The sequence below is a fragment of the Kalmanozyma brasiliensis genome, assembly GCF_000497045.1.
Source record: "Kalmanozyma brasiliensis GHG001 unplaced genomic scaffold PSEUBRA_SCAF4, whole genome shotgun sequence".
NCBI lineage: Eukaryota > Fungi > Basidiomycota > Ustilaginomycetes > Ustilaginales > Kalmanozyma > Kalmanozyma brasiliensis.
Window position 1 is genome coordinate 529,403 of NW_015961981.1, and position 26,277 is coordinate 555,679.

At 59.2% G+C, this 26,277-nt stretch overlaps 12 protein-coding genes across 12 annotated transcripts; 7 read left to right on the forward strand and 5 right to left on the reverse strand.

Annotated features, from left to right (window-relative positions):
• Positions 1-220: 220 nt before the first annotated feature.
• Positions 221-2,074, forward strand: PSEUBRA_004867 (Magnesium transporter NIPA; the record flags this gene model as incomplete). Its single annotated transcript, XM_059465396.1, has 1 exon — positions 221-2,074. The coding sequence occupies one exon, from the start codon at positions 221-223 to the stop codon at positions 2,072-2,074; it is 1,854 nt and encodes a 617-aa protein (XP_059320463.1).
• A 164-nt stretch (positions 2,075-2,238) lies between these two features.
• PSEUBRA_004868 (Coproporphyrinogen III oxidase, aerobic) lies at positions 2,239-3,771 on the reverse strand (the record flags this gene model as incomplete). The annotated part of the gene is made up of 1 exon (XM_016438365.2): positions 2,239-3,771. The coding sequence occupies one exon, from the start codon at positions 3,769-3,771 to the stop codon at positions 2,239-2,241; it is 1,533 nt and encodes a 510-aa protein (XP_016290821.2).
• Positions 3,772-4,070: 299 nt separating this feature from the next.
• Positions 4,071-6,224, forward strand: PSEUBRA_004869 (uncharacterized protein; the record flags this gene model as incomplete). Its single annotated transcript, XM_016438353.2, has 1 exon — positions 4,071-6,224. The coding sequence occupies one exon, from the start codon at positions 4,071-4,073 to the stop codon at positions 6,222-6,224; it is 2,154 nt and encodes a 717-aa protein (XP_016290822.2).
• A 763-nt stretch (positions 6,225-6,987) lies between these two features.
• On the forward strand, positions 6,988-8,163 carry PSEUBRA_004870 (Lactonase, 7-bladed beta propeller; the record flags this gene model as incomplete). Its single annotated transcript, XM_016438351.1, has 1 exon — positions 6,988-8,163. One exon carries the CDS (start codon positions 6,988-6,990, stop codon positions 8,161-8,163), a length of 1,176 nt encoding a protein of 391 aa, XP_016290823.1.
• A 78-nt stretch (positions 8,164-8,241) lies between these two features.
• Positions 8,242-9,636, reverse strand: PSEUBRA_004871 (Nucleoporin FG repeat; the record flags this gene model as incomplete). The annotated part of the gene is made up of 1 exon (XM_016438367.1): positions 8,242-9,636. The coding sequence occupies one exon, from the start codon at positions 9,634-9,636 to the stop codon at positions 8,242-8,244; it is 1,395 nt and encodes a 464-aa protein (XP_016290824.1).
• A 335-nt stretch (positions 9,637-9,971) lies between these two features.
• PSEUBRA_004872 (uncharacterized protein) lies at positions 9,972-10,223 on the forward strand (the record flags this gene model as incomplete). Its single annotated transcript, XM_016438348.1, has 1 exon — positions 9,972-10,223. The coding sequence occupies one exon, from the start codon at positions 9,972-9,974 to the stop codon at positions 10,221-10,223; it is 252 nt and encodes an 83-aa protein (XP_016290825.1).
• A 973-nt stretch (positions 10,224-11,196) lies between these two features.
• On the forward strand, positions 11,197-14,208 carry PSEUBRA_004873 (Lecithin:cholesterol/phospholipid:diacylglycerol acyltransferase; the record flags this gene model as incomplete). The annotated part of the gene is made up of 1 exon (XM_016438354.2): positions 11,197-14,208. One exon carries the CDS (start codon positions 11,197-11,199, stop codon positions 14,206-14,208), a length of 3,012 nt encoding a protein of 1,003 aa, XP_016290826.2.
• Positions 14,209-14,317: 109 nt separating this feature from the next.
• PSEUBRA_004874 (BAR domain protein) lies at positions 14,318-16,219 on the reverse strand (the record flags this gene model as incomplete). Its single annotated transcript, XM_059465397.1, has 1 exon — positions 14,318-16,219. One exon carries the CDS (start codon positions 16,217-16,219, stop codon positions 14,318-14,320), a length of 1,902 nt encoding a protein of 633 aa, XP_059320464.1.
• A 907-nt stretch (positions 16,220-17,126) lies between these two features.
• On the reverse strand, positions 17,127-18,188 carry PSEUBRA_004875 (Peroxisome membrane anchor protein Pex14p, N-terminal; the record flags this gene model as incomplete). Its single annotated transcript, XM_016438362.1, has 1 exon — positions 17,127-18,188. The coding sequence occupies one exon, from the start codon at positions 18,186-18,188 to the stop codon at positions 17,127-17,129; it is 1,062 nt and encodes a 353-aa protein (XP_016290828.1).
• A 941-nt stretch (positions 18,189-19,129) lies between these two features.
• On the forward strand, positions 19,130-19,567 carry PSEUBRA_004876 (DNA-directed RNA polymerase Rpb11, 13-16kDa subunit, conserved site; the record flags this gene model as incomplete). The annotated part of the gene is made up of 1 exon (XM_016438352.1): positions 19,130-19,567. One exon carries the CDS (start codon positions 19,130-19,132, stop codon positions 19,565-19,567), a length of 438 nt encoding a protein of 145 aa, XP_016290829.1.
• A 220-nt stretch (positions 19,568-19,787) lies between these two features.
• PSEUBRA_004877 (uncharacterized protein) lies at positions 19,788-21,158 on the reverse strand (the record flags this gene model as incomplete). Its single annotated transcript, XM_016438361.1, has 1 exon — positions 19,788-21,158. The coding sequence occupies one exon, from the start codon at positions 21,156-21,158 to the stop codon at positions 19,788-19,790; it is 1,371 nt and encodes a 456-aa protein (XP_016290830.1).
• A 1,473-nt stretch (positions 21,159-22,631) lies between these two features.
• Positions 22,632-26,258, forward strand: PSEUBRA_004878 (SANT/Myb domain protein; the record flags this gene model as incomplete). The annotated part of the gene is made up of 1 exon (XM_016438357.2): positions 22,632-26,258. One exon carries the CDS (start codon positions 22,632-22,634, stop codon positions 26,256-26,258), a length of 3,627 nt encoding a protein of 1,208 aa, XP_016290832.2.
• Positions 26,259-26,277: the final 19 nt, after the last annotated feature.

Sequence of the window (26,277 nt, forward strand, 5' to 3'; positions counted from 1 at the left end):
CCAAAGCCTCCACAAACACAGACCCGAAATTCCGTCATGCAGAAGAAACAGCTGAGTTGTTTCACCTGCAACGCTCGTTCCCTCTGTACCACCTCGCCCCCCTACCCTACTGGCAGGCATCGATAGAACAAACCAGACCATGGACATGATCCTCTAGAAGACATCTTCTCGCGACCATTCGAGATCGCAGGCGCTTTCAATACGCTGCTGTTCCACAAGCATGGACACTCTCTCCTCGAGCAAGACTTGGATCGGTGTCGTGGTGGCCATAGCGGGCAACGTCACCATCAGTCTCGCGCTCAACTGTCAGAAGCTGGCCCACACTCGGCTCCAGAGGGGACAGAATGGACAGCAAGATGGGCATAGTGACGATTCAGAAGATGGATCTCCGAATAGACGACCATCCTCGGGCCAAAGGCGTTCCGATCGCAGCGAATCTTCCGGGCAGAACGGCCATGCGAATTCACACAGCGAAGACGGCCACAACGGGCACGGAAAGAGTGATGACAGCAGCAGCGGTACCGGCATGGACACCATGTTCCTGCACAGCAAGCTCTGGTGGCTCGGACTCGCGCTCATGACGATCGGCGAAGGCGGCAACTTCATCTCATACGGCTTTGCGCCCGCCTCGCTCGTCGCACCCCTCGGCGCCGTCGCTCTGCTTTCCAACGTCATCATCTCGCCCATCCTCCTCGGCGAGCGCTTCAAGATCTCGGACATTGGCGGCATCCTTCTCGCCATCATCGGCGCCGTCACTGTCGTCTTCAGCTCCAAGCAGAACGACGTCCGTCTCGACCCGAGTGAGCTGCTTCAGGCCATCAAGCGGCTAGAATTTGTCATCTACTCTGCCATCTCCATCGGTGTCGGCGCGTTGCTCGCGTTTACAAGCGCTACATCCTTGGGAGACCGCTGGGTACTGATCGACGTCGGCATCTGCGCCATCTTCGGTGGCTTCACAGTGTTGAGCACCAAGGGCATCTCGTCGCTCATCTCGGGCGGTCAGCCTATTGAGGCGCTCAAGTTTTCCATCACCTATGTGCTCGTTGTGGTGCTCGCGGTCACAGCCGTCGTACAAATTACCTATCTCAACAGGGCGCTGCAGAGATTCGACAGCAGAGAGGTCATCCCGACGCAGTTCGTGTTCTTCACCATCTCGGCGATCGTCGGCAGCGCCATCCTCTACCGGGATTTCGAGAACATGGACGCACATCGGCTGATCAACTTTTTGTTTGGATGTCTGACAACGTTCGGTGGGGTGTTCGTGCTCACATGGCGGCATGGGGAGGCGAACGGGAAGCAGACGGATGAGGAGTCTGGCGAGGATTCGGCCGACGAATCGGTCGAGGAAGACGAGGAGCCGCACGGCGAGGATCCCGCGCTGAACGAGCGATCGCTTCTCCTCTCTCATCCCTCAAGCACCTCTACACGCGGCCGCATCTCCTCCCTCGCGAGCACCGCAAGCCGCACCAAACCGCGCCAACGCATCGACTTCATCGACGCAGCAGCTGGACCAAGCAACGCCCTCCGCGTCCCAAGCTCCTCTTCCGGCACCAAGCTCAGACGTCCACGCTCTCGTACCAGTTCGCCACACAAGATGTCCACCTCGTTCGACCGCACCTCGGCCTACTCACGCTCGGCCTCTAACCAGCCTGCTGGTGTTCTTTCATCGTCATCTTCAGCGGGTCTGCGCACGCCCAAACTCGGTCTGATGAGTATCGATAGACCGACGGGGCTAAGCTCGGGACACTACTTGCTGCTCGCTACGCCGCCGCCAAGTTTCACGTTACAGCCCGTCGCGCCTGCTGGGCCAGCGGGTAGGAGCGGACTGGCGAGAGGGTATGGTGCTGCCGGAAGGAGCAACCCAGCAGGACTGCTACCGCTACCTGTAACGACGCCCGGTTCCGAGGCATCAACGGGGCAGGAGGAGACAGAGGCTCCCACGTCACAGCCGACTGCGGCCGAAACCATTGCTGCCCCGGTGGTGGAGACGGCAGGGACGATAGAAGAGGACTTGGAAGGTAGATTGCTGGATCATGTGACTGCGGGTCGGTCGGACGCCTCGGGTTCGAGATAGAATATCTGATCTATGCTGGATACATAATAGAACATCACGCTCATTCTCTCGTCACAGCATAGTAGGCAATCACAGACTTCTGCACTTCTCACGATCATGCCGCAGCACCTGTCACACACTTGTGCATCACGCTGAGAGGTGTGTCATTGCATCGCGTCACTGCTCTACGCCCATTCTCGAGGCTTCCTCAGCGCCTCCATCGTATGCCTCTCCAGCTTCCCCTCCTCCTCACCACTACCCTCACCGGCATCCTGTCTCGTCGTCGCCTTACCGTCCCGTCCCTGAGCTCCGCCGCCACTGTAGCGCTCCATGTACTCCCACCTTGCCTTCAAAGGCAGACTCATCAGGATGCTCTCGATCCGCGCCCCAGGCGTCTGCAGCCCGAACTTGGTCCCTCGATCATAGACCAGGTTGAACTCGACGTACCTGCCTCGGCGCAGCTGCTGCCATCGCTCGTGGGCTTCGGTGAACGGCGTAGCTTTGCGCTTCTGCACCAGAGGCAGGTAGGCGGGGAGGAAGGCGTCGCCGAGCGAGCGCACCGTTGCAAAGAGCGAGTCCTTGTCGTGCGGCTTCCCGCTCGAGATGGATGGGACGATGGGTGCGGAAGGCGTTGGCTTCGTGCCGTCCGAGAGTGGGATGTAGGCCGATGACGTGGCAGAGGCCCACTGAGGGAGAGTGATGTCGTCGAAGAAGATCCCTCCGACACCACGCGCTTCACCTCGGTGCGGGATGAGAAAGTACTTGTCGCACCACTTCTTCCATGTCGGGTAGAACGTAGGGTCGTGTTGGTCAGCAGCCGACTTGAGGGTCTGGTGGAAGTGTTTCGCGTCCTCGTCGAACAGATAGATGGGCGTGAGATCCGTTCCGCCGCCAAACCACCATGCGATCGGCTCGTTACCTCCGCCGTCTTTGCGGTTCTTTGGGTGTCGCGGATTTGGCGAGCCGTCCGCCAGCTTCTCCGGGTGTGTCAGCTCGAAGTAGCGATAGTTGAAGTGGACCGTCGGCGCAAAAGGATTTCTCGGGTGAACCACAAGGCTCAACCCGGCCGCGTAGAACGGCAGTCCTTTGACATCGGCGTCTTTGCCCTCGAGCCTATACCCCGTCTTCTCCATCAATCCGGCATGGTCCGCACTCATCTGCCTGACCGCTGCGGGTGGAAGTGTGCCGTGCACGACCGAGATGTTGACACCGGCCTTCTCGAACGTAGAACCATCCTGGAGGACGCACGAGATGCCCTCTCCGCCCTCCTTACGCAGCCAGCTGTCGATGAGGAAGCGCGCCTTGGGCTCTTCCTGGGATAGAGCAGAGACGATGTTGTGCTGCAGGAGCTTGACGTACGTTTCCATGCGCTGGCGCATAGGTGCTGAGCTGTCGGTGAGGAGTGCGGGGTTGAGGTGCGAGATCTCGGGCAGATCAGATTGATTGCCGCCCTTGACGAGGGATGCAGGCGTGGGCTTGGCTGCTTCGCATTCTACTGGCGACGAGGAGGTGGGCTTCAGAGTGGCATAGAGAGCCAAGCCACCGACAACGACAGCAGTTGACGAGGCGATGGCCTTGCTGTTGCCCTGGAGTCTAGCGGATGATGCGAAGAAGTCGGAGGATGCCTTGCTAGATGACGAAGCATGTCGGACGATTTGACGGCATGGCGAAGAAGTGGACCGGAATGGAGCTGCTAGGCGCAGCGATCTAGCTAACATGCTGTGCTCTTAGACGACAACACGATCTCGATCACTCTCGCTGATGTCGACGAAGCGAAACAAAGGGAAGGTGGGCAAGAAGGAACAGGGTCCAAGCCCAAGCTGGAAGATCGTGGATCGTCAGCCGTTCGCTGCCGACCTCCTCCAAAATTTGGACCGTGCCTGCGTGTAGCCAAAATGGAAGAAAAGTGGAGAAGAATCGAGCCTCGAGACCCACCGACCTTCCGACCTCCTTCATCTCGAGCAGCAATCCGCCAGTCTCGCGCTCTCAGACAGCGTGGCTGCGCAAGAGACAGACCATGTTGCGTGCAGCACATGCTCTGCGAGCCGGCCCTTCGCGGCTCGGGCCTCTTCGCAGCAGCGCCCTAAACGTACACACCACTGCCGTCCGATCGAAGCGCCAATCCGGCACACCAACGCAGGCGTCTAGAGGCTCCTCGAGTAGTAAGAGCACCTCGCCGACAGCTGCACCGACGCCGGCGCATGCAGCAAAGATGCCGAGCGCAACAGCACCTAAACCAGTCGCGTCCAGCACAAAGATGCGCCCTTCCAAAAAGGCTTCGAGCCAACCAACCGCTCCTCCAGCAGCTGCCGCAGCAGCGTCGAGCCCCGCCGCGAAGGCGCCCACTCTTGAACCAAGCAGCGCGGCCGATTTGAGCTCGAGCACACCTCCGAGACATCAGCAGGCCAAAGTCGAGATGGTTCCCTTCCGAGTCTCCACGGACGGTGCAAAAGAGTTTTTGAAGACAATAGCCGTGATGGAGGTTATGCCGAGGGTCATGAGCAAATGGGACATGCTCAAGCATCAGCTGCTGTCCCTCGTCGGCATCACAAGCATGTCGGACCCAGAGGAAAAGATTGTCAAGCTCGAGAGGATGACGGCACTCTATCTGCCGATCTGGCTCGTCGACGCCTCGTTTGAGGTCAAGTGCCGCGGTAACGACGGAAGGGCAGAATCCAACTTTATCACGACGTCGTCACGGTTCCCAGGACACTCTTGGAAGCCGATGGATACCATGCCGATGTTTCCGCCTCCTCCATACGATATGAGCCCCAAGGCAGACGCGCAGAACGATCCTAGTCTCGGCGGAGACGCACCCAAAGCGACTTGGAACAACTTATCGATGGTAGACTATGAGTCGTACCAATCGTATCTCAAGCGGATGGAAGGGTCGAAGGTCAAGATCGAGGGTGGTATCCCGGACCCATTGCCATTCACCATCTCGCCGCTCTGCCTGCCAGACATGCTGCGCAACCAGCTCGAGCTGAAAGACCTTACCTTCAAGCAAGACCTCGCCGCAGGAGTGCCCATTCCGGGTGCCGGTGTGCACGGGCTCGGTCTCACCATCGCCCTCGTCAACGAGGAAGGCGAGCAGATCACCGCCCCACCCGTCCGGTTCGAGCCCGATACCCTACAGCTCGACATGTTTGCCGCGTACCCGATCCTGATGCCTCTGCACATGGCGGAGTACAGCTACGTGGACCAAGAGACAGAAGAGCGCCAGCACATCACGTTCGTGCTCGGTGCGTGGGACACCAACGGCCTGCAGATGTGCAGCAAGGAGCAGGGCGAGGACTGGAACTGGACCTTCACCGACATTCAACCGCTCAAGATCGATGTGCTGGATATGTACCCTCGCGTGCCGGTGCGGACATCGCTCAACGAGATGTTCGACAAGAAGCGCGAGGCGGAGCGCAAGGCGCTCGCCAAGGAGGCTGAGGAGGCGGACGAAGAGGCGAACAAGGCGAGCGAGAAAGATGGCGAGCGTAAACCGCGCAAGTCGCTGAAGGAGTGGGAAGACGAGTGGGATCGACAGGATGCCGCGCACGACAAGCAGTTCAAGTCCGAGCTGAGGTCGAGGATGATGGAGAAGCTGAGTTCGGAGCTGCCCCTCAAGGCGTCGGTGCAGGAGCGCAGTCTGGAGCTGCTGCAGCGAGCTGACTGGCAGAGCTTGGAACGGGTCGAGCAGGACGCCTACGAACAACGAATCGCGAAGCCAGCGCCACCGACAGTCGAGAAGAAGGCACGCAAAAGTGCCAGCCAGACGCCTAGCACCACCGCTCCGACCGAACCGCGCCCCTTCGAACAGCTATATGCGACCGACCGGGCGGCCGAACGCGATCACCCCGATCGCAAAGCTGGGCTGGGAGACTTTATCTATTGGAGCTCGCCGCATGTCCAGCGCCTCTCGCACAACGTCTATGCAAACCGGAGGTATCTCACCGAGGCCATTCCACCGGTGCTCGAGAGCCGCAAGCGCATGGCGAGCATCGAGGAAGGCGGCTACGACGTTGATCGATCGCTGCTCAAGGTCGAGCGCAAAGACGGATCCAAGCTGAGTGGGAAGGAGGCGTACAACACGCTGGCGGCGGACGATCTGAGTGTGCGGCAGCAGAGGGAGGCGTTGAAGCCGAGGTGGTTGAAGGCGCTAGAAGAGGCGAGACGGAATTGAGAATTTGGACCTTGGACGTGCTCTCGTCTCATCACCATCGGCTGCTTCGAGGACCAGGAATAGCAAGCCTTTGGAACAGCAGTGAGCACAAGTCCGTGTCGTGATGATTCTGGCCGTGGGTGTGAGGTGCGGCCTCGTATGCGCGGTGAATTGCTGCGATTTCGGATCGCGTTGAGACCAACACCGGATCGACGCCAGCCAAAACTACTCGCTTAGGCACCTCGGTACCTTTGCAGGAGTCACCCGAGCTTTGTCCTGCAACCCTTGTCATTCCTCAGCATCACTCTGAGCTGACATCTTGGAAGCTCATGGCTGGTCCGTGGTGAGGTGTCAGATCGTAAGCAGGCAACCAAGTCAAGCCCAGCATCGAAGGAGAGATTCGAAGGATGAACCCTGGACCGACGGCAAACAGCGCTCGAGCCGCTTTTTCCCCCACCTTGATCGGCGACTTTTTCGCCCAACACGCAACCGAGCTACGCAACCTTCTGTCCAGCAAACTTCAGAGCTTCCCCTTTTTTGTCCCAGAAGCTTGCGCTCTGTCCAGCTTCGCATACATTCGCACGGTCGTGCCAATCATCACACTCCTCTTCGACGTGAGTTGCATCTTTTCTCTTCTCACCACTCGCACCTGCGCACCGCCGACACCGAAACGCGCAAGATGCTTACTCGAACACTCTTTCTTGTCTCCCTTCTCGCAGCACTCTCCCTCGCTCTTCAGCCCGCAGCAACTGCGGTAGCGCATGCACCCCACCGTCGACGCAAGATGACGCTCTTCGCGGCAGGCTACAGCGGCACGATCGTGCCGTACACTCTTGACGCCTCTACCGGCCACCTTAGCCGCCGCTCGTCCGGTGTCGAACCCAACTCGTCCGGCACATCGCCTTCGTGGATCGCCTACTCCTCGCGCAAATCTTCCCATTCGCACGAAGGCAAAGACACCTTCTACGCCGTGACCGACCTCTACACGGTCGACGAGACTTCTCCAGGCCGAGTCTTCTCGCACACCTTTCATCCTTCCACAGGCAGCATCACGCACACTGGCCCCTCGCACGGCGTCTCGAGCGGCGGGGACGGTCCTGTTTCAGCGCTCATCGGCCATGGGCCGAGCAAAGGACTGCTCTTCGTAGCGAATTACAATTCCGGCTCCGCCTCCGTCCTCGCCATCCTCCCCGACGGGACGCTATCCGAGCCGACGCAGGTATTTCACTTTCACCGGCCTGCTAATCAGCCCAAAGTAGGACCGGTGGCGGACAGACAGGACCACTCGTACGCGCACCAGGTCGCGCTCTCGCCATCGGGAGGGTGGGTGTACGTGTGCGATCTCGGAGCGGATCAGATCCATCATCTGCGAATTGACCACGGCAAAGTGCACAGGGCGGGGAGCACCGATGTCAAGATCGGTAGTGGTCCTCGACACATCACTTTTCATAAGGATGCAGAGGGGAGGAGCTGGGGATATCTCGCGAGCGAACTGGATAACACGGTATCCGCATTCAAGCTCGATGAGCAGAGTGGGAAGCTCGAGCTGGTCGGCAAACCGGTACTCGCCTCTCCACCAGGTGTACCGCTGAGCGGCCCCGGAGTGCTCGAGACGAATCGTACCACGGCCGAAATCGCAGTGGTTCCAAGCGGCGACTTTGTCTACGTTTCCGAACGCGGTGATAGGAAGGAGGATCACATTAGCATCTTTAAGCGGAACCAAAAGTCGGGCGAACTGAGCTTTGTCGATTGGGTTTCCAGCGGTGGACGCATGCCCAGACACTTCAGTCTCAGCTCGGACAGCGGTCGGGATGACAAGGCGAGGTGGTTGGTCGTGGGTCATCAGACGGATCAGAACATTGTCGTGTTTGAGAGAGACGCCAAGACGGGTGGGTTGACGAAGAGACAGACGGTGCAAGGCGTCGGCCCGGTCGCGTTCACGGGTTTCTCGCCCTTCTAAAACACAGTCGAGCAAAAGCAATAGAAAGGAAAGCATGCGAACGATGACTTTGGCATTGGTCTAGTGTGAAACGATACCCTACCGTGAAACTCCAACGAGCTTGACGCCGGACAAGCCATTCGTGATGGTCTCCATCGTCTTGGTGTCCGTCTCCAACGTGGTACTGAGGTGGTTCAACCCCTGTTGCTGTTGCGCCAGGATCTTTGTGACGTTCTCCAACCCGCTCTGGTCGACGACCGCCCATTCTGTGGTGGCACTCCTCCCTTCGCGCGCCATCATCTCCCTCTTGGCGCGAATCACGCCGAGTTGGGCCCAAAGCTCGTTGATCCTCGCCCGGAGTCTAGCGCTATTCGCACCACTCTCCCGTGTGCCATTCCCATTCACTCTGCCCGTTCCGCCAACAGCACCCGTAATCTCGGCCTGACACGACTCGAGGATCGCAATCAGTCTCTCCTCCTCCGGCCCCACGCTTTTCCCCCGCAACGCAGGCACCAGCAACTGCACCTTGCCCACCAACCCCACTAACCGATGGTGCAACTGCGCCTGCCTGGCTTGAGCCGCCTGCGCCCGCACACTGTTGCTCAACGAATGTTTGCTTTCCAGTGCGGCCAACCGCGTCGAGAGCTGGGCGAGCAACGCCCGTTGACGCGCCGCCTCCTTCTCCTGCGACTCAATACGTTTCTTCAAATCCCCGAACCCAAGCGCTAGCACAGGGTAGAGTCGGTTCGGATCGGGGTTCTCTCGCACCGCTGCTGCCCACAAGGCATCGTGCGTAGGACCAACAGCATCGGCCCGCCGACCAGAGACGAGTTTCAGATTCGACGCACTGCCCGCATTGTTGTAGAAGTAGTAGACGAATCGACAGTGGGCCGCGTTGGACGTGTCGTATGCTGCGCGGATGGATTCGATCGATGCACAAAGGGATGCGCCGAGCTTTTTGTCCGGTTGCGAGGGCTGCGCGGGTTGTGGAAGTGAGGTTTGTGTGAGGGGTTGCTGCGCAGAGGTCGTGGCGAAGGACGAGGCGGGGGCGCCGAAGAGGGATGTGGAGGGTTGCGCAGGTTGGGACTGTGTGGTGGCGGGTGCGCCGAAGGAAAAGCCTGACGATGCGGGCTGTGTGGTGGTTGTGGTGTTGCCAAAGAGGCCGCCTGTGGTGGAAGCCGGCGCAGCAGTGGTCGTCGGCTTGGCACCGAACGAGAAGAGTCCGCCTGTCGAGGCTGCGGGTGCTTGCGCAGCGGGAGCAGCCGATGCAGCGGGTTGAGAGCTGCCAAAGCCGCCAAAGAGCCCTCCCGTCGCCGCCGGGGCAGCTGGTGCTGCGGCGGGTTGTGAAGCGGGTGTGCCGAATGAGAATCCACCCGTCGCAGGCTTCTGCTGCTGCTGCTGCTGTTGTGCCGGGGTCGTGCCGAAGGAGAAGCCACCAGATGTGCCCGAGGTGCCAGCAGCTGGTGCGGCGGGTGTCCCGAATGAGAACGCCATCGTGTTTACAAGGGATGTAGGTGAAGGTGAAGATGGTTGGAGGAGAAGGAGGAGGACCGAGCGTGTGTTGTGTCCTCTGTGACTTCGCGACCAGATTTTTTGGTGTTGCGGGATGCACAAGATCGCAGCTCAATCGGCGATTTCTTGCGGAATGTTAGTTCCTCGTACCGCGCTGCTATTTCGGGAAGGCGCGTTCAACACGGACCAACACAGCCAGCAGACCTGTCACTTTGGCGAGAGCAACATCTGCGCGCCATCTCGCGCATCTCCTCCATCGCCATCAACAGCTTCCTCCCTCCACCTTTCAAGCACCATCCAAGGTTCGATAGCACAACATGGTCCTGGGTCGACTCGTACACTACGCGACTGATGCGTTGCTCGTATCGACGGTGCTCGCCGGCATCAAGCGTCAAACCGGCCTCCAACCCGATATCGGCCGCATCAGCGAACCTACCACAAGAGGTCTGCTCGAGAAGTACCTCGGATTTGGCGAGTTTGTCTTTGACAGCAGCGTCGCGGCAGCACGTGCTTCTTCGTTGTTCCAGCGCGACCTCACGGACAAGTTTCAGCCTCGACCGAATGCCTAGATGCCGTCAGACACGGCAAGACTCTTGTTGCCGACGAACGGGCTGCTCAATGCCATCGGCATCAGCGAGTAGCACGCGCTTTGCGGCTTCACACCAGCGCATCAAATCTTCTCGCAATCGATGGTCCACTTTCATCGCACGCAAGACTAGCATGGACTCGTCCTCATTCCGATCTGCCTGCTCAAGACGCACAACCGCCGCTTGCCCTTTCTCCTTTGTCCAGTCCCTCCTGTAAATCAGAGCCGACAGCTCGCGATCTGTACAATACGCTAGTCTATCAGAATCATCCTCATCTGTGTGCTTCGTGGTTTGCGGCTGGAACTGCGGCGGGATGAGGACCTGGCAAGATATGGTCGACCCCGCATGAGAGATCGGAGAATGGATCGGCAGATTTGGCCTATTTTCATGACCCAATTTCTTGCCTTCTTTTTCTGTTTTTTTTTAAGAACAAAAAACCTGAGAGCAGCTGCAGCGTCGGCGTACACATCCGGCGAAAGGGGCTCAAACGGTGGAGGCGAGAAGCATGGGTCATCGGAATGCACCCGTGCCGGGTCACTTGCTCAGAGCGCCAACAGCAGCGTTGCTTGTCAGCTGGGCCGGTCCTGAAGCATGACCACCATGACGTGGGAAAGCCCCACGCTGCATGACTGAGCTGGGAAGAAGTGAGCGAGAAGCCTCGGCAGATCTGCGTTGCTCCGCGGTGCTGTTGGATTGAGTATCTCGGTTAGGGAAGTCGATTCCGCTTACGGCGGAACAGGGCAACCTGGTCATCATGCTTCAGGGTCCACTTTGCCGGTTCGGAAACTCCGATCCGCTCTGGGCTGTGCTGCATCCCTTTTTGTGGAGCGGCCGTACCACATGACAGCGGATGATCCGCAGATTGCCTCGACCTCGTTCCTTCCTGACATCCTACCCTCATCACCACCACGACGACTGCCACTAGAGCATCCCTTCCTCGTCCTCGCCTGCCAAGATGTCCAGCACCGGCGAGGCGAGCAAGAAGCGCCATTCCTTCTCCTTGCTCTCTAGAATAGAGCCGGCGCCAGACGACACGGAGCCAGCCAACGGTCGCTTCATTCCCGAGAGCAAGCGCGGTTGGAAATATGACATACCGCAGTTTGGCTCGACCTCGGCGACGCCTCGAACCAGCATCTCGCAGGCGAGGAAGAGTGCCGATGCAGGGTCGAGACAACGACCCAAAACAGCCGGCTCGCAAAGTGGACATCTTGACGTGCCGACGGCAAATGGAGCATCTCGGTCCGTCACATCAGCTCCTGTCTCTCCGAGGCACAACTCTTTCGCCACTGCCCCATCCACTCCTGCTGCCGCCGCCGACCTGTTCTCGTCCGACTCTTCTGCGTCCGAGGACGACATGGATCCGAACACGCCCGGCTTTCGACAGAGCGATCCTCTCGAAGAGGCTGCTATGGCTTCACGAGTCGACAGCTCCAATCGCCATCCAGATGACCTCGTCTGGCCCGACTCATATCCATGGAAGCCCTCTTTGAAGAACCTAAAAGTCAAATACATGCATCCAGCCCACCGCAATCCCACCGCCAAACAGGCTTTCTACGATACGCACTTCGGATCCTCTTCCAACTATCACTATTATGTGCCTTCGGCTACGTCCTTTCTGGGACTGAGCGGCAGCAAGCTCGATGCCAGACGTAGATCGAGCGACAAAGGGGGCACGACGGATAGCTCCGCAAACGAAGGGGCGGATGGAGAGGCTGGGTCTAGCATTCTGTATGCAACGGTCAAGAAGCCGTTCACCACAGCGTCGAAGTTTCTCAAGGCTCGTCGCAAGAGCCTGAGTGCCGGCTCGAGCTTGGCCAACGGTGATACCAGTAAAAGCGACGGGAAAGGTAATGGAGACGACAACGGGGCCACTCAGCAAACGCAAGAAGCTCCTCCGCAGCGTCCTCATCCAGTGCCACTATATCGACCAGGCGAGGACAACCTTGCCGCGCGGTCAGGTTTTAGCTACGGCCTTTCGATGGAGGATGCAGCCCAGGTAGAGGCGGTCGTATCGCGTCACGCCTCCAACGAGGACGTCAGCACTCCCATCCGACTCGACGAGAGCCTTCCACCGCCCACTCCTCAAGAAGCCTCCCAACCACGCTGGAGGGAAGCAATCAACAGCGCATGGGGCTTCTTGCCATCATTCGACTTCTTTGCTTCGGCGTCTGCTCCTAACGACAACGGCTCGGATATCAAAGCCCTTCCGTCCGCAAACATGCTCGAGCCAGAACTCATCCCGACCGTCAAGACGGATCCTGGCAGTCCCGACTACTTCAAGAACCTCTCTGGAAACGTGGTCATCTTGGGCGGGTATCGAGGCAGCGTGTTGCGAGACGCCGAGACCAACATGATGATGTGGATCCCCATCAAGGTGGGCGTGGGTCTTCGCCGGCCGACGCTCGAGCTGGGCCTGTCGACGGAAGCAGAGGAGAAGTCGGAAGAGCTCGTCTACTCTTCGGAGCCGTGCATGTCGATTGGCAGGCTGGTGGATATGGGCAAGCGTCTGGAGGAACGCGTCGCGGGTCGAAGGCAAGCCAAGGTGCACGCTTGGGGCTACGACTGGCGTCTCTCCCTCGCCCGGTCTTCGAAACGGCTGACCAAGTTCCTCGAGGAGCTGTACGAGGCTTCTGCCGATGAAGCCTCCGGGAAGAAGAGAGGAGCAAAGGTAATTGCACATTCGATGGGTGGTCTAGTCGCTCTGCATGCACTGGCAACTTGCAACAATCCGCGCGTCTTCGAAGGTCTCGTATTCGCGTCGACACCGTTCCGCGGCACACCCAACATTCTCGGTCCCTTCCGCTTTGGCGATGCGGCTCTGTTCAACGACACCATCTGCTCGCCGCGTGCCACCTTCAGCTTCCGTAGCAGCTTCTATCTCCTACCTCCCGACGGTCGCTGCTTCGAAGTGCCCGTCGGCGAGCCCGATCAAGACGATGACGAACTCACCGAGCAGCAAAAGCAGTCTCGCTTCAAAGACGTCGACTTTTTCGATCCCGACTTGTGGAACGAGCTCGGTCTGAGTCCCTGTCTGGAGCAGGGCCGTCGCCAGCAGCTCATCGCACTCGCACGCAAGCACAACTCGCGCACGGAGGGAGAAGGACTCTCAATCGACACGAGCAGCAATGCCGACCTCGAGCAAGCGCTGAGCCCAACCAGCCCAGATGTGGCGTCTCCGGGCGGCGACGCCCCGGACAGACCCAACGGTCTTTCGATGGGCGTGATCGAGGGGCTCACGGATCAGCCTCCCACCAGCCCAGGCGAGGCAGAGCTGCCCGCTGACGACTCGGAACAAGACGCGCTCCAGCCGTCGAACCGCCAGGGCGCAAAACGCAACGTCCCCTCGGACCCAACTAGCCCGGCCGACTTCGACAAGCTCGAATACGCCACCCAGTCCTGGCTCTACCTAGAGCGCACCCTGTCAGAAGTGCGCCAGTTCTGGTCGGACATCGAACACGGATTCTCGCCCACCAAGCATGCAGCTGGGGAGTATCCGCCGATGATGCTGCTCACCTCTGGGCGCACGCCGTGTGTCCGCGGTGCGCTGGTCGGCGTCGACGCGTACACCTCCAAGGACCCAACCGAAGACGGATGGAAGGACGACGTGCGTGCGGGCGACTATAGCAGGATGACGTACGGCGCCGGTGACGGCGTCATCACGCGGCGCTCGGCGACAACTCTCCCCGGCCAGTGGGCGAGACTGCTCGCGAAGCGGGAGGAGACGGAGACACTGCCCCAGGAGCTGTGGGGGAAGGGACCACCGTTCAAGAAGAAGCTGGGGAAGGGGAGGCTGAAGATGGATCGGTACGCGATGCGGTTTGACGGCGAAGGTGTGGTGGAGAGCTCGCACAGGCATGTGACGCTACTCAGCGATGTGGATGGGATCGGCAAATGTCTTGAGGCGGTGAGACGGGCCAATTTGGTCAGAGGAAGGTTGGCACACAGTCCAGAAGAGACGAGCTCGTGACGCAAGGAATGGCAAAGTGCTTCAACGGAAAGTGATGCGTGGGATTGTCCGTTGTGCTTGTGTACTGTGTGAAGTGTGTAATGCTGTGCTATGCTACGCCTTTGCTTATTCACGAACTGTTTCTCGTCGGCAGCGGCGGAGGAGGCGGTGCCAGTCTGGCCTTGCTCTTTGATAAGAACCCTGCACTGCTCGGAACAGGCGGCGGCAATCTACCCCTCACCGACCCCCTACCATCGCCTTCCTTCGTAATGCTAGTACTCAACATACTCCTCCACCCACCTTCCTCCCTGTCCTCCACCCTGCCCGTAAGACCCTGTCTCTCCATCTCGTCTTCGTCGTCCGTATTTGCATCGTATTGTCCGCCCGTTGCCTGGGGCGACATGGCACCGCCGTTGCCAAACGGATTGGCGCCGTCGCTATACGCACTCAACCCAGTGTGGTTCAGCGCGAGAGGCATGGACGAGTCGATGTAGTCAGCGGACAGTCCGGACTCGCCCCTCTCATGGATGGTTTCGTGCGCGCGATGCACGCCAAGGAAGGCGCCGTCGTTTGCGCCTGGGCTGAAGGGTGACGGTTCAAATTGCCCGTCTTCGTCGGACGAGCGGGAGTCGGATGAGTAGCGCGTCACTCGGAGCTCGCCGTGATCGCCGTTGGCGTGGTCGGCTGCACCCAAGTTGACGTCGTGCGCGGACACTGAAGGTCGCACGTAGTCCCGAGCTGGTAGAGCGGGCGGTTGTTCGGAGGAGAACTGCGGCCTCTCCGCTTCGTCCATCGAGACGAAGCCGGCTTCCTTCTTGTTGGTTCGCGGCATGAAGCTCCATTTGCTTGGCTCGCGGTCCTTTTCAGGGGATGGCTGGCCGGATCCGGCGCCGAAGAGACTCGACGAGCGGGCACGACCGATGGAAGAGCCGATTCCTGATGTGACGGACGAGACGGTATCGCTAGCGCCCGCGAACGAGGGCATGCGAAGGAACGATTTCTTCTCCTTATCTTGCTTCTCCGTCTCTCGCTTGGTCTCATCATTCGACGAGGATGTCGGCTCGTTGCTGTTCGTCAGGCTCAGCGATGACCGCGATCCGAATCGACTCGAAGTGGTCGCAACATCGGCGCCATCCTTTGCAGACGAGCGGCGCGAGATGGCGGGTCTGATCTTGGGCGTAGACATCGACCTTGGCCGGGTCAGCGGGGTGCTCGCCCCGGAACGAGTCCCCGCGGCCGCCGGTGGCTCGCCCCACATCGACTTGACCTGCTCGAGCACCGCCTGCGCCTGGCCCATATAGTCGAGCTGCGCCTGCATGTACGTCGTCAAGCACTGCCAGTCGTCGTACTCGGAGTCCCGAATGGCGTCGCTGCGCACCTCCACGTCGGTGACCGCATCGTCGTAGGCAGCTTTAGCGAGACGCAGCTCCTCCTCGAGCTCGCGCTTCTCCTTCTTGCTCTTCTGCACTTTCGATTGAGCTGACTCGAGACGGGCGGTGGCGCTGTCGAGTTTCTTGAGGGCAGCGGTGAGAGAGTCGAGCGCTGCTTTGGAACGCGCGATGCGGGCGAGGAAGATGTGCGAGGTGTCCTTTGTGAAGGCCGACTGGAGGTAGCCCAGCTTGATGTGTGCCTCGCCGAGCAGGCCAAGACACGAGCCGTACGCCGAGCCGTCAGGAAAAGCAGTAGCATACGAGCTCATCGCCAGACCCAAGGCTTCGACCGGCAACATCTTGCGCTCTGGCTTCGAGGACACTGTCCCGCTCGTCGAGGATGCGGTCTCGTCGATGGGCAAGGACGAGGTGTCGAAGGGGACGGGCTTCTTCTTGCCCAAGTAGGACCAATACGCTTCAGTCGAGGTGTAGAGGCTGTCGATGCCCTTGCGACGCTGCTCGACCTCCGAGGCGAGATCCTCCTGCTTGTCTGAGCTGCCGCCAGAGAGCTTGGCGCCGAGACCGGCGGACCACGACTTGAGCCTGTTCATGGTTGGCTTCTTGGGCGGCGTGGACTTGCTGCTGCCCGGTAGCGACGGCATGGTGGCGGTACGAAGGGCGAGCCAGATGCTCGTGAGGCGGTGGTGGGACTGCACGAACCTGCGCCCAATGAAAAGGTCTGTGCGTGGGACCTTGGAGCTTGGATCGCGGCTAGGTGCGAGATGGAGGAAGGAAGCGAAGGTCGAATCCACCTCTTCACTTCTCTTTTGGTCAAATCGGTCTGCAAGTCGTCGGACGATCCTAGGTGGCTTGCTGAGCTCGAAATCTTGGTTGCCTACAAACAGATGATCATCAGCAGCACAGCCTGGCGTCAAAGGGACGGGAAGCGAGGAATGCTGGCCACCAAATTTGACCGACGCTTCGCTTCCCGCGCTTTGACCAGATAAGACCCTATTTTAAAACTAAGCGAGACAGCTTTTCGCCGGTCAGGAGCACGCCCAGCTGGACAAAAGCGTCCATGGTGCGGGGTCGGGCGCTGCTCCCCACGCGGCGGAGTACATCTTGACCCCGCTAAGGGGCTCACGTTGGTCGAAACATGAGCAAGCTCTTCTCATGTGGTCCAGAGTGAGATGCTCTAGCCCGCAAACGGAAACCCGTCTCGAACAAAGAGGCTGTCAGTCAGAGCTTCTGCGCCAAACGACACGATTGAATCCCGCCGCTCTCACATTCCCATTGCAGCTCCCTCATCGGCCTGCGTGCCCCGGTTGCAAAGTAGCACTCGCATTCAGCGCATCCGGAGGACTCCCTCCGCCATTATGGCAATGTGGGGGGTGCAGCTCATGGAACATTCTCATGGCTCACGGTGAGCTGCTGCAGCTCTCTTCTCATGCTGCCATCTGCACAGTCCTCTCTTTCACATCGCAGATGTGTGACATGATCCTGTATCATGACGTGTGCGCAGCAACTTCTGTGTACATCGAAGGTGGAACAAGTACACAACTTAGCCAATCAGTCGGACGACTCCTTGCCCTTTCCTTCGCTCTTCGACATCTCCTCTGCCGGGTCGGCCATAGTCGGCTCTGCGGGCTTGCTCGAATCTGCCTCCTTTGTCGCCGTCGAAGCGGTACCGTTGGTGGTCGACCCAGCGCCCGCGAGCTGCCAAGCGGGGATGCTGGGCTTGGGCACATGCGGGGGGCTGGACTCGCCCGTCGGCGTGCCGATGGTGGGCGATCCATATGCGCCCGCTCCATACGCGTACGGCCTGGGAGGAACGGCACCTCCACCCGCACCCTGACCTCCAACCGTCCCTCTCGAGACCAACAACGACTTGAGACTCTTCAGCTCGCTCTGCAGCTCGCTCAACGAATTCGTCTGCGCCTGCTTGCTCTTCTCGAACAAGCTACCCAGCTCCTTCCTGATGCCCTCTACATCGTCTTTGATGCGGTCCATCTCGCCGTCGCGCCTCTTCTCGTTCTCGCGCACACCCTTGACGCACTCCTCGACCTCCTTGATCGACTTCTCCACGTCGGCCTTTTGCTCGTCCAGTCCCTGCTTGACGGCGAGCGTCTGGGCGTCGAGCGCCTGCAGTTGGGCGGCCACCTCGTCGTATTTCGCGGTAAGGCTGTCGAGGTCCGACTCGAGCACGTTGGCATTCGGCGGTTGGAGGTGGGGCATGAGATACTTCTTAGCAAGCGAGATGACACCGTAGCCAATGGTGCCCGAGACGACGGCCATGATGAACCAGTCCCTCCAATCGCGCCCCTGCTGCTGCGCTGGATGGGGACCGTACGGCATCCCACCGCCGTAGTACGGTGCAGGAGGGCCAGCTGCATAGGAGGCATAGCCGGAATTGCCGGCTTGGGATGAATTGGCTTGTCGGATCGCCTCGTCGATCTCGTGCGGTCGCAAACCCTTGGATTCCAGGAAGCTCACTCGTTGCGACATCGAAGAGGACTGGACCTTGGGGTCCGAGAGGAAGGTGATGGCGCTCGCTACCATGTCAGGACGCACAGGGCCGGAGGAGACCTGCTGCTGATGGGCGCCGACGGCGGAAGTGGATGGGTCCGACATGGCGAGGTTGGGAGAGCTAGCGGCAGACTAGTCTCGAAGTTGCTTCAGTGGATGTCGAAGTTGCTGATAGCTCGGGTGTTTGGGTTGATCTAGGGCCTTCAGAAGCGGCGCTTTTCGATCCTGGTCGTAGGTGGCTCCTGTTGAACGTTGCGTCGAAAGCAAGTTGGTGACGAAAAGGAAGATGGTGGAGTGGAGCTAATGTGGGGAAGGTGACTGCGCTTTCAACGCGCTGCGGATGGGCTCGCTCACCTGCGTCGTTCAATATCCGGTCTCGGGTCCGCTTCAACCGGGTGGATTTTTCCACATGTGTTAGAGTTGAAGACCGAAATGTCGTGCGATAAACCGCAGCAGCTTGGAAGAAAATTGCGCTGTCCCACGACTCAGGGTCGATCGCCCTTTCCTCATCCCAACACCATCCAATCAGAAGGACCTTCCTTTCATCTCACGGCGCATTGTCAAAGTTTTCACTCGTCGCAGGAAAGCTCAAGAGTGACCAGCGCAACACTTCCCTTTCGTTCCTTCTTCTCTCCTTGCGCTTCGCTCTCTCGAGGTCGGGGTCGTCACCAACCTACACACGCTCCTTTCACGATCTCCCAGCTCACCCTATCGCATCCCAAACCTCAGCTCGCATCCTCTCTCACATTCATCAAAGGTAAGCGACCACACACAGCTTCAACACCAAGGGCATCGTGCGCGCGCATCCTCTGCAACGGGGCAAAGATTACATCATATTCACACTGTTTGAGGACTGGCTGGCCGGCTGACTCAAACGCTGACAAGTGTGTCGAGTTGGCGGTCTGGCTTGTTTCGTTGATTCCTAGACTACAACGGTAGATGAGCCCATTGTTGCACGCGCGCGCACACCTTGCAGCCTGGATTCACACTCATGGGAGGAAGCGCTGACTCGTTCACCCTTGCATCTCTGGCTCGACAGCGCCAACATGACGAACGCGCCGAATCGATTCGACCTGTTCATCCTGGGTCCGGACGAAAAGCGCGTCGAGGTGGTCGAAGACACCAAGATCCCCAACGCCGCCACGTTCTGGTTCAACAAGGAAGATCATACGCTCGGCAACCTGCTGCGTCATGCCGTGCTCGCCAACCCCGCCGTCCTCTTCTGCGGTTACAAGGTCCCACATCCCTTGGAGCCAAAGGTGTTTGTAAAGATTCAAACGGATGGATCGTCGACCCCGACCGAAGCGCTCAAGCAGGGATGCCAGAAATTGATCGTCCAGATCAGCGGGTTGAAGGGCGCCTGGCGAACAGAGGTGCAGATGAGCGGCGCAGGGACCGTCGATGTGGGTGGCTACGGGAGAGACGGGTTTGACCAAGGACAGGGATATGGTGGTGACGCCGCTGGGGGTTACGTCGATATCTAGCCCCAGCCTTTCTCTCGTTGTTGTCCATTATACCCCAGTCTGCCGGACTACCACCTTCGCATTGTTTCCTCGCACATGTGTATCACCATCTGTATTTGTACTCAGCTCAAACCGCACGCTGCCATGGCCGCATTCTCATGCCTGTTCCGACTGATCGAAGAACCGAGACGCTGTGATTGCGATGTATGAATGCAAGAAGGAAGCAAAGATTGTAGCTGCTCTAAACGGCGTTGAAAAGGCGATCCCACCAATCGAGCATCCACGTCACAGGCCGATGGGTGAGATTCAATGTCTGGTTCTTGGCCACGAGCATGCCGCCCTGACTCATAGCTTCACACAGCAGCGGTGCGGTGGCCAGCATCCACGTCATGGTCCACGCCCATCCCCAGATGCCGCGCACCTTGCGGGATGTGCAAGTTTCGAACCATCGCTCGGCGAAGAGGGCGACTGGCTGGATGGCGAAGAAGAGCGTGACGGGGGTCAAAAAGCTGCCTTGCGAAGGCATCATCGCCGCCCGACCGAGTTCGTGTAGGATGCCAGATGCTAGGAAGGCTCCGCAGATGCCGGCCATGCTGGCAATTCGACGACCGGCGATGGGTCGGAGGGCATCACGAACAGGCCAGTAGCCGACGGTCAGGAAGGTAATGCGAAGATACTGGTGCCAGCGCTCGGCCCAGAACTCGCCTACGGAGGAGGACAGCCAGGGTTTGTCCGTGATCCGTGGCTCCCATCGTGAAAGTGGGTCGCCTAGAATTGCGACCGAGAGGCAGCTCAGCGCTGTGTGCATCATATGCAGGTTGCACGCAAAGGAAAAGGCGAATGCGAGGCAGACCAAGTACGGTCCAGCGAAACCGAAGGAGCCTCGAGAGCAGTCCCAAAGACTGCCGCCACTTGTACCGCCAGCGTGAACGTTGAAGCGCGGGTCGGCGATGAGCACGACGATGACATCGTGTACAAGATAGTACAATGGGATGGGAGCCATGCGTTCGCAGATCCAGGTCCATCGTTCGCTTGAGGTGTTGGTCTGCACGGGGAGCGCTGGCGGAGCTTCCTTGACGCCGTGCTCCCACCCCACCCCTCTGACGTTGAGTAGCAAGTCGATCTCGAGCGGCCACCTGGTCCCCGGAAAGAAGATTGGCATGTCGATAGGATCCGCTTCCTTTCCGTTGACGTGGTCAGCTCCGTTCGATTTCGTCTTTGCAACTTTGAGTTGCGGTCGGCGTCTGGCGAGGCCAAATTGTAGCGCACGGGCGATCATGGCGGCGGCGTAGCATCCCAGGGTCATGTTGACCTGCTGGGCCTTGCCGTCAAGCTGACTGAGTCCGTCCACCTGGGAGTAGAAGGCGAAGGCCGATCGAAGCGCTAGCAGAGAGATGATGGGGACGAGAGTGGCTCTGAGAAGCCAGGTCGACTTGGGATCATATCGGATGAGCAGATGAATCTGCAGAAGAGTAAGCGGAAGATGCGATGCGATGATCCAAGCGCTGGAGCTGTCGTAGGGCTTCTTGTCGTGGAAGTCCTTCACGGCCCATCTAAGGGGAACCGTCCAAATGGAATCCCAGGTCGAGGCTGGCTGCAAGGAGGCGTCCATGGCGAGACGCTGTCAAGGGATGCTGTGAGCGTTGTACAGGAGGTAGACGAGGTGGCGTGGTGATACCTTATATCCGATTTGAGACGTCTTGACGTCCCCCCTTGAGATCCGAATGGCTCAACTTTCACGGAGTCGCGAGAGCTTTGACCAAGAGCTGCTGACGGTCGTGAACAAAAGCGTGGGGCGGACAAAGTATGTGCCTAAGCGCGAGGTGACGTGCACGGGCGCTAGTTCACGGGTGGGACGGATGCACGGTACCCACACAGAGGCCGCCGCGCTGACCTTGCTGAGAAGCAAGCGACCGTTTTGGATCACCATCTGACGGAATCGGGTCCGAACATAAGGTGTCGTGCGGAGGAGCGTGGGGTTGAGCTAGATGGCTGTCCGTCCCCCAGCTGCGAAATGAATGCGGTAGTCGAACCGGAAGCGCAGTGCCGAGATGAAATGGATGCATCGCTGCGCGAAGGCTATTTCCCAGTTTGTGCCAGCCAGCAAGCTAAGCTCCAGTCGAGTCCCGGCAATGATCGTGGTAAAGGGAGCCAAGCTTGTCCGTCTGTCAGAAGGTTCATACGAACTCAGCCATCACATGTCAAGGGTCCAAGCGAAGATCCAAGGCGCTCGCTTCGAAGCGGTGCCCGAAAAAATCGCCGATGTGAGATCCGCAACGGTCGGTCAGTTGGTCTGATCGTTGAAAGGGTTGACTTACGAAGGCGGTGGACGACGAGCACGCCTGATTGCCTCAATGTGGTATGGTGTCGATGGTGGAAGCAGAGCATCGTCGTCTCGACTCAGCGCAGCCAGCAAGGGTGAGCCGTATCAGACCGTAAAGATGGTCGCAGTCGCCAATTGAGGTTTTCCAGTTGTGAGATTCTTCATTTCCGTTGCTCAGCGAGTCGCGAGCGTGGAGATCTGATTCGGCGTAGCCACCGATTGGCTTGGCTTGGCTGACCATTTGCCGATTTCTCTTTCTCCTTTTGTTTTCGGGTCTTTCATTTTTGCTCACGTTTCTTGTTGTGCTGCAGCCGCGTTTTTGAGGTGCTGCAGCAGCTTTGTTTCTCTTCTGCGTTTCTGAGCCCTTGCCTGCGCCGAGATTTTGGCTGAGAGTTGGCCAAGTGCCTTGCACCGAGTTCAACGCACCTTCTTCCGATAACGCTCGTTCGCTTCATCTCGTTGCTTGCTTGCTGCTGCTCGACAATCACCTGCACCACGGCACGCGCATTCGCATCGGCACACAAAAGTTCACAAACACTCTCCACCCCTTGGAAGCCACAGCGAAAGGACCAGTGACAAATGCGTTCGCAGGATCGTTCATAGCATACCCCATCCGCGCTTAGCGCACCGTCGTCCTCGACAAAGCCGTCGCAGTTCGGCTTCGACTCTGAATCGCTGCACATCGCCACTGTGTGCGCTCAAGTCGACAGTCTTACCATTCACATCTGATCCTTCGGCGTATACCCGGTCAGCCTGATCACCATGCAGTCGCAATCCCAGGAGGCTCGGCAGCAGCTCCGACAAAGCCTCTCTCAGAGCGGCTCTCCCCACGATCACCCCAATCCATCGCCCGGCGCCGCACCAGGGTTACAGCAAGATGCAGCATCCCACTTCCTGCAAACAGCCCAACAGCACCTCTTCATGGGCAGTCACTCGCCCTTATCAGCTTCGGCGTCCGCCGACCAGACAGGCTCAGGCTACCAGTCAAGCAGCGCACAGTCAGCTTCGGAGGATCCCATCTTGGACTCTGGCACAGCTTCGTCGTCCGTAGCCGGATCGCGCCGACCCTCTTCGCTGGGGCGAAAGGCATCGGAAGGGAGCCGCGGTCAAAAGCACAGGTGGTCTGCCGAGGAAACGCAGGCGCTCGTTGATGGCTGCAATAAGCATGGCGTGGGGAACTGGAAAAAGATTCTCTCGGATCCAGAGCTGTCCGGACTCTTCTCCGACAGAACGGCAGGTGACCTCAAGGACCGCTTCCGAACCTACTTTCCCGACGCTTATCACGAAATGTATCCCAACGCAAAGACGCATCTCAGCAAGGCGGTCAGAGGAAGGGACTCGGATGGAAAGAGCATCTTCGAAAAGGGCAAGACCAAAGAGAGGCGGCCCTTCACAGCTGAAGAGGACGCGGCTCTTCGCGCAGGCTATCAGCACTATGGATCCCATTGGGCATTGATAGCAAAGGATCCCATCTTCAACGGCCAAAGACGCGCCATCGATCTGCGCGATCGTTTTCGAAACGCTTTCCCCGAAGACTACGAGCGAGCTGGCTTCAAGCCGCGCCCTTCCAAAGCCAGAAAGGATCGTGGTCCCAGCGCGTCCAAGCCAGGTCAAGGACATGCTGCTCGATCCGGTCCGTTTTCTGATCACAGTCACTCCGAGGGCGGCAACGCTTGGCGCAGCACAGAGTACCCTTTGAGTGACACCACAAGCGACGGCCATCTAACCGATCACGGCAACCTTACCGACTACAGCTACTTCACCGACCAGGGCAATCTCACCGATGGTGGCGCAGATGCTGTCTTTTCCGGGCCTTCCAGCGGCACGAGCAGCGCGCTTGGGCGATCCAACTCGATGGGCCACGGCGTCGGGCTCCAGATTTCATCACAGGCAGCCATGGGCGAAACGATGAGTTTCGGTCAAGCTCTGTCATTACAGCAGCAGCAGCAGCAGCAGCAGCAGCAACAAGCGTTCATGCAGGCCAGACCCCCTTTCATGTCGTCCAACACGGCGCCTCTGCCCGGTGCAAACCTGCCACTCCGTGTGACCGACATGGTCACTGGGCAGTCCATCAACAGTCTCTTCGAGCAGCTTGAGCAGGCAAGCTTGGAAGGCACAGGTACCAGCTCCGAAACGAGCAGCGTTCACGGACGAGCCACTCCGCCCAGCGCGAGCGAAGGCGACGTGGCACAGCAGCAGCGGGTCCAGCAGATGCATCAGCAGACATTGTCGTCCAGCCATACCAAGGCTGTCTCGGCGGACGACGCACGCAGGCAGGCGGGCAAGCAAGCAAGTCACGACGGCGTCAGTCACAAGAGGAGGAGTCACGCTTCTCGCACCGGCAAGAACTCAGCACTCGAGCGACTGCCTTCGGTTCATGGTCACCTCCATCACATGCACGGCCACGCACACGGACACAGCTCGTCCCACTCGAACCCACACTCAAGACCTCTGTCGCAGTCTTCGAGTCAGCACCACTCGCCGGCAGGAGGCGCTGTGCCCCTCCAGTCAGATCCCCGATTGTCCCCTCTGGGCCACGCAGACTACGTAGCTCAACCCGATGTTCTGGCTTGGCTCAATCCCGCAGGTCAGAACATGCTGCCTCAGAGCGCCTCCATGGACATGGACGGACCTTCCGGGCAGGTGCCGTCGTCATGGTCAGCATACAGCTCGAGCGCAAGTGATGTATCTGGCGCTAGCCTCGGTAGCGTCGATTCTCGAGGCTTCTCAGCACATCAGCAGCCGATCTTTGGAACGGGCATCAACTTCGCGAACCAGGCTGGCTTCACTTCACCGCCGCATCCTGGTTCGATCGCCATGCTGGGACAAGGCGTTGGCAGTGCCTCCGGTTCGTCGGCCTCTTCAGCCACAGGATCTCGCAGGTCGTCCGAGACGTCCAGCTCCTTCGTCCAGCAGCAACAGATGGCACAGACGAATGCAAAGTCGATGCCCGACAGACAAGCAACCTTGCGCGGCAACTACGTCAACGACCCAATGCAAAGCTTCGTCGATTCCTTCTCGGCTCATCCTGCTGACGCCTCGCAGTGGAACGTCGACTGGGATCTCGGCAGCTTCTCGGACTCCGGTCTTCAGACGCAGGATGTCAACGAGCTGCTCGCATCGCTGCCTTTGCCGCATCACCCTTGGGCAGGCGACCTACAGCACGGAGTGACAGCGGCCGACACTCGAGAACAAACTCAACAAAGCACCAATTTTGGCGACGTGAATGCGGCACAGATGTCATCAGAGCAGCGCAACCAGTTGAACAACACCGAGAACGCCTCTGGTCCCAGTGCCATCGGTCAAGGCAAAGCGGCAGAGGACGCCCTGCTCCGTCAGATGAACGCCCTTGGCGCCCTGCCACAGCAACAGCAGCAGCAGCAGGCCGGTCAGCAGCCGTCCAGCGGCAATGCAGCTGGATCGTCGTCCAACAACGACGGTGGTGTCTCTTTTGCCACTGTCACATATGGTGATCCGCTGCTCCGCGAAGAACGAGAAGGCTCACCCGACTCGCTTGAACTCCAACGCGAACAGACCTTCACCGCGAAGGATGTCGGCAAGCGCTTCTCACGTGACAGGCAGGACGATGACAAGGATCTAGCCGAGTCGGACGACGACCAGCGTCGCCGTTCCACTGACACACTGCGTCGTGTGGAAGGTGCGCTTGAGCAAGCGCTCGAGTCCGTCGAGGATACTCGTGCTTTGGCCTTCGCACAGCAATTCCAGCGCGACGTTGACTCGGACGAAGATTCGGACGATGAGGAGGAAGCGGACGAGGACGGATACGAGGAGGACGAAGAGGACGACAATGAGCCGGACTACGAGCAGGATGGCGCTGAGTACAACTTCCAACAGGTCTTGGATGACATGCAGGCATCGGATCCTCAGCTCAGTGGCCAAGGCGCGTTCTCGAGCGACTTCTTCGATGGGCCCTTCGACGATGGCATGGGCGCAACACCGGGTGCGCTCGGTCCGTCCGCTCTGGCCGGCGGCGATCTGTCCCTATACCCGAACTTGGACAGATCCATGGCCGGAAGCGCCCAGAACGCGGCTCAGATGACATCTTCATCGGCAGGATTCTCGCACAGTGCGCCACTCGATGGCATGCAGGGAACAGGGGATGCGGCAGCCGCCGCCGGACTGATGAACCAGATGTGGAATGCTGGCGTGCCCCTTGGGCTGCATCAGCAAAGCCAAACCGCAAGCGGCGCCGGCAGCATGGCTTACGCCGGCAACGCCAACATGTTCGCCAACGTCCAGTCAACAGGATGGGGATCGAGCCCCGGCGGCCATTCCAGTCCGATCAACGGCTTGAACGCTGGCCTGGGCGATGGCAGCATCCGAGGCAGCCCTGGCCAAGGCAATGCATCTTTCAATCAGCAGCAGTAAGGATCTCCCAGGAAGGCTC